At 37.4% G+C, this 3140-nt stretch overlaps 1 protein-coding gene across 1 annotated transcript in view; it reads right to left on the reverse strand.

The window, feature by feature from the left end:
* Positions 1-2189, reverse strand: part of coq4 (coenzyme Q4 homolog (S. cerevisiae)) — a 34220-nt gene extending 32031 nt beyond the window's left edge. Inside the window, exon 1 of the mRNA XM_045718451.2 lies at positions 2073-2189. Coding sequence (XP_045574407.1) covers positions 2073-2100 — 28 coding nt within the window. The 5' untranslated portion in view covers positions 2101-2189. The remainder of the gene's footprint in view (positions 1-2072) is intronic.
* Positions 2190-3140: the final 951 nt, after the last annotated feature.

Below are 3140 nucleotides of genomic sequence, written 5' to 3' on the forward strand. Positions count from 1 at the left end.
TGATTAAATATACTGTAATAAAATACAGTATACATCATATTAACTATAAATCATATGAACTATATTATGTTATAAGCTAAGCTGAGAACGCTCCTGCTCTTCTCAAATACGAAATGCATATCTTATCTCAAATAACAAGATTAGTATTTATACTGAGCTAGCGCATAAATAAATGGTAAGTTAGCAGGCTATTATGCCAGCATAATTGTATTGAATAGAACAATTAAGTGTTTCTGAATGTCATACTTGTGACAGGTTAACCTTATCTATCTTGTGTAGAGTGGATGAGAATTATTTAAGGACATCTCCTTCACTTAACATATTATTGTGGGTCATTATTCAGCTATAACTAATTTACAAAAACATTTGATGTGTTGATAATGTATATTTTTGTCACTGTAAAGAGTCATATGTAGGTGTTTTTGTTGAAGGGCAGGTTGCAGAAATATAACCGCACAGTGTGTAACGTTAATTATATGCATGTGTTATAGGAAAGCAATTATAATTAATATAGTTAATTACCTGTTTAAGTCTGTGTCATTGATTTCTTTGTCTTATTTACCCAAGGAAGTTGCACTGTTGATCTTACATTTACATTTTAGTCATTTAGCAGATGCTCTTATCCAGAGCGACTTACAGTAGTGAATGCATTCATTTCTTTGATTTTTTTTGGGGGGGGATCGAACCCACAACCCTGGCGTTGCACACACCATGCTGGCGTTGCAAACACCATGCTCTACCAACTGAGCCACAGGGAATGCTCTTGCAGGAGTCATTTTGTTTTATGCTCTCATGATTGTGACTGTCAAGACTTGTGTGCCGTACTTGTTTTTATTTGAACATTTAGGTGTTTGATTTGATTGCATGTTAATTCAATCTAGCATGGAGTAGTCCTGGGATTATATAGAAGATATATTGTATCTATAATAATGAATTGGAGGTGGGGAAAAGTATACCTGTTTCTCAATACATTATCTACCAATGCGAATGGTGTTATGAAAATAAATACATTAGATAAAACTGTGAGTCCGTGTGATTTTACTTCCAGAGGGGTATACTACCAAACAAGCTAGATCTACTCAGGGTTTTCTAAAGCTAGCCAGCTTCATTTAGCTTCACATTACTGCTCAGGCTTCATCCATACTACGATGATGTATATTGCTCGTCTCCCTACAACTCTAGCAGGCTTGTAACGGCGAGTGCATGTCGCACATGGCTACTCGAACACCGAACTCTTAATTGAGACAATCCTTAAACATCAATCCATGGGCGAGCCAGTGCCACATATTTTTTTTTCATTTGTGTCGAAATCAAAATGAAAGAGAAAGTCTTGCATATTCAGCAGGCTATAGTGTGAAATAGGTTATTAGTGACGTCTTTGTATTACGTTAAAGTTCGTCTTCGGTGTGCTTATTAATGCACAAGCAGTTTCCCCCACTCCAATCAATAAAATAATTGTATTAAGTCAAAGTTTGTGCGTAAAGTTTCAAATCTATTCTGTCATTACTAAATGTGCAATGTAATCGTTAAAATACCTGACATTTGAGTAAAGTCAGGTGTCAGTCTTCCTCAAAGGGATGATGATGCAATCTGATTTCATTGGGCCTCAACTCGAGCCTCAGACACCTTCATTCGGGTTAATGGAGTTAGCCAGATTAGATCTGAAGCATTCGTTGCCATATAAAAAAAGTAATGTACCTGGCTAAAATGTGAGCCACTTACGTGGTACCGATTATCCCGAGTTGAATAAAGTTACCTCGCTAACTACAAACTACATTCGTAGTATAGGGCTCTGGGGAGATCTACTTTATGAATACTAGACACCTTGTGATTGTCTGTTTGCTTTGGTCAGAGAACATGAACCAAGCATGTGTTTTTGTTATATGAGCATTGATTGTGCATTTTGCCCTGTGACCACAAGGATCTTTTCCACTCACATTGGAAATGAAAGGTAACAATGAAAGTGATAGGAATGTGTCTATTTGAAGTTCAATCAAATCTGGCGTAGGGTTGAAGATTAGCCAGTGAGAAGTGAAAAATAGCAAGACATATTTTTTTAAAACATAACTTACATTTTCTATGCACAATAAAATGATGCATGACCAGAGCTGGGGTAGGTTGTGGTTACATCCAATCAGAGAAGCAACAGACACAAAGACTTCTAGCTCAAGTTTAAGGAGAGAGTGTTTTAAAAGCATTAGAGGACTGAAGGCTTTTGCTGCAAGAAATGCAGATATGACCATGCCCTATTGTACTGCTTTGAATGTGCTTTGTCAGTAGGCTCTATAAAAATGCAACACTTACATAAATCGTGTGCTAGTTCAGATACGGATATCTTTACCCAATGACTGCAAAACAATTTCAAAGGAATACTGCCTTGATATTGCCAGTTTTCACATTAACTGTATGACCTTGGACCATGAAGCTGTATCCTGTGGGGGAAGGGTGGGGTATTATGATAGGTGGCACTCCCATTGTAAGCCTCTTTGGAAACATTCATTGAGCATATTTGCTGACACAATAGTAATAAAGACACGTCTTCCTATGATCCCGTCCCATGACCAGTTGGATGTTTATCCCTCAGGGATAAAATGACCACAGGACTGTTACAACCATTTAGTAAAAGATTGATTTGAAACTGGCATCATACTGGCAGTGTTCAGGAGCAATGGGTCGGTTGTGTCACCTTATTCATCTAGCATGTGTTTTAAAGGAGAGTCAGAGTCATTTTGTTGATTGTGGAATGTAGCAACAAAGTTCAGTGATATTTCTATCATGACAATTTGGTGAAACTTGAGTGTAACAATGAAGAGACCTTGTCGGCCATTACAGTGCTGGATTATTCGCGCCCCTCTGACACACATTCACAAACACACTTTCAGGAGGTACCAGACCACTTGAATTGCTCTTGGTAATTTCAGACGTCCTTAGCTCTGCAATCATATGACATCACTGATGTGATAGTACAACCCAACATAAACAAATGTGAAAGAATATGTGCAAACATGCACATAGATCGAAAGACTTAAAAACGGAAGCCAAAACACACAAGTGTGATCTTTGACCATATTTTAGTGTCCACAACTCTTCTCTTCATTCAGTGAACAAACTCTAAATAATTTTCTTTCTTGAAGTAGTCC

Source organism: Salmo salar, chromosome 01, assembly GCF_965601325.2.
Source record: "Salmo salar chromosome 01, fSalSal1, whole genome shotgun sequence".
NCBI classification, from domain to species: domain Eukaryota; kingdom Metazoa; phylum Chordata; class Actinopteri; order Salmoniformes; family Salmonidae; genus Salmo; species Salmo salar.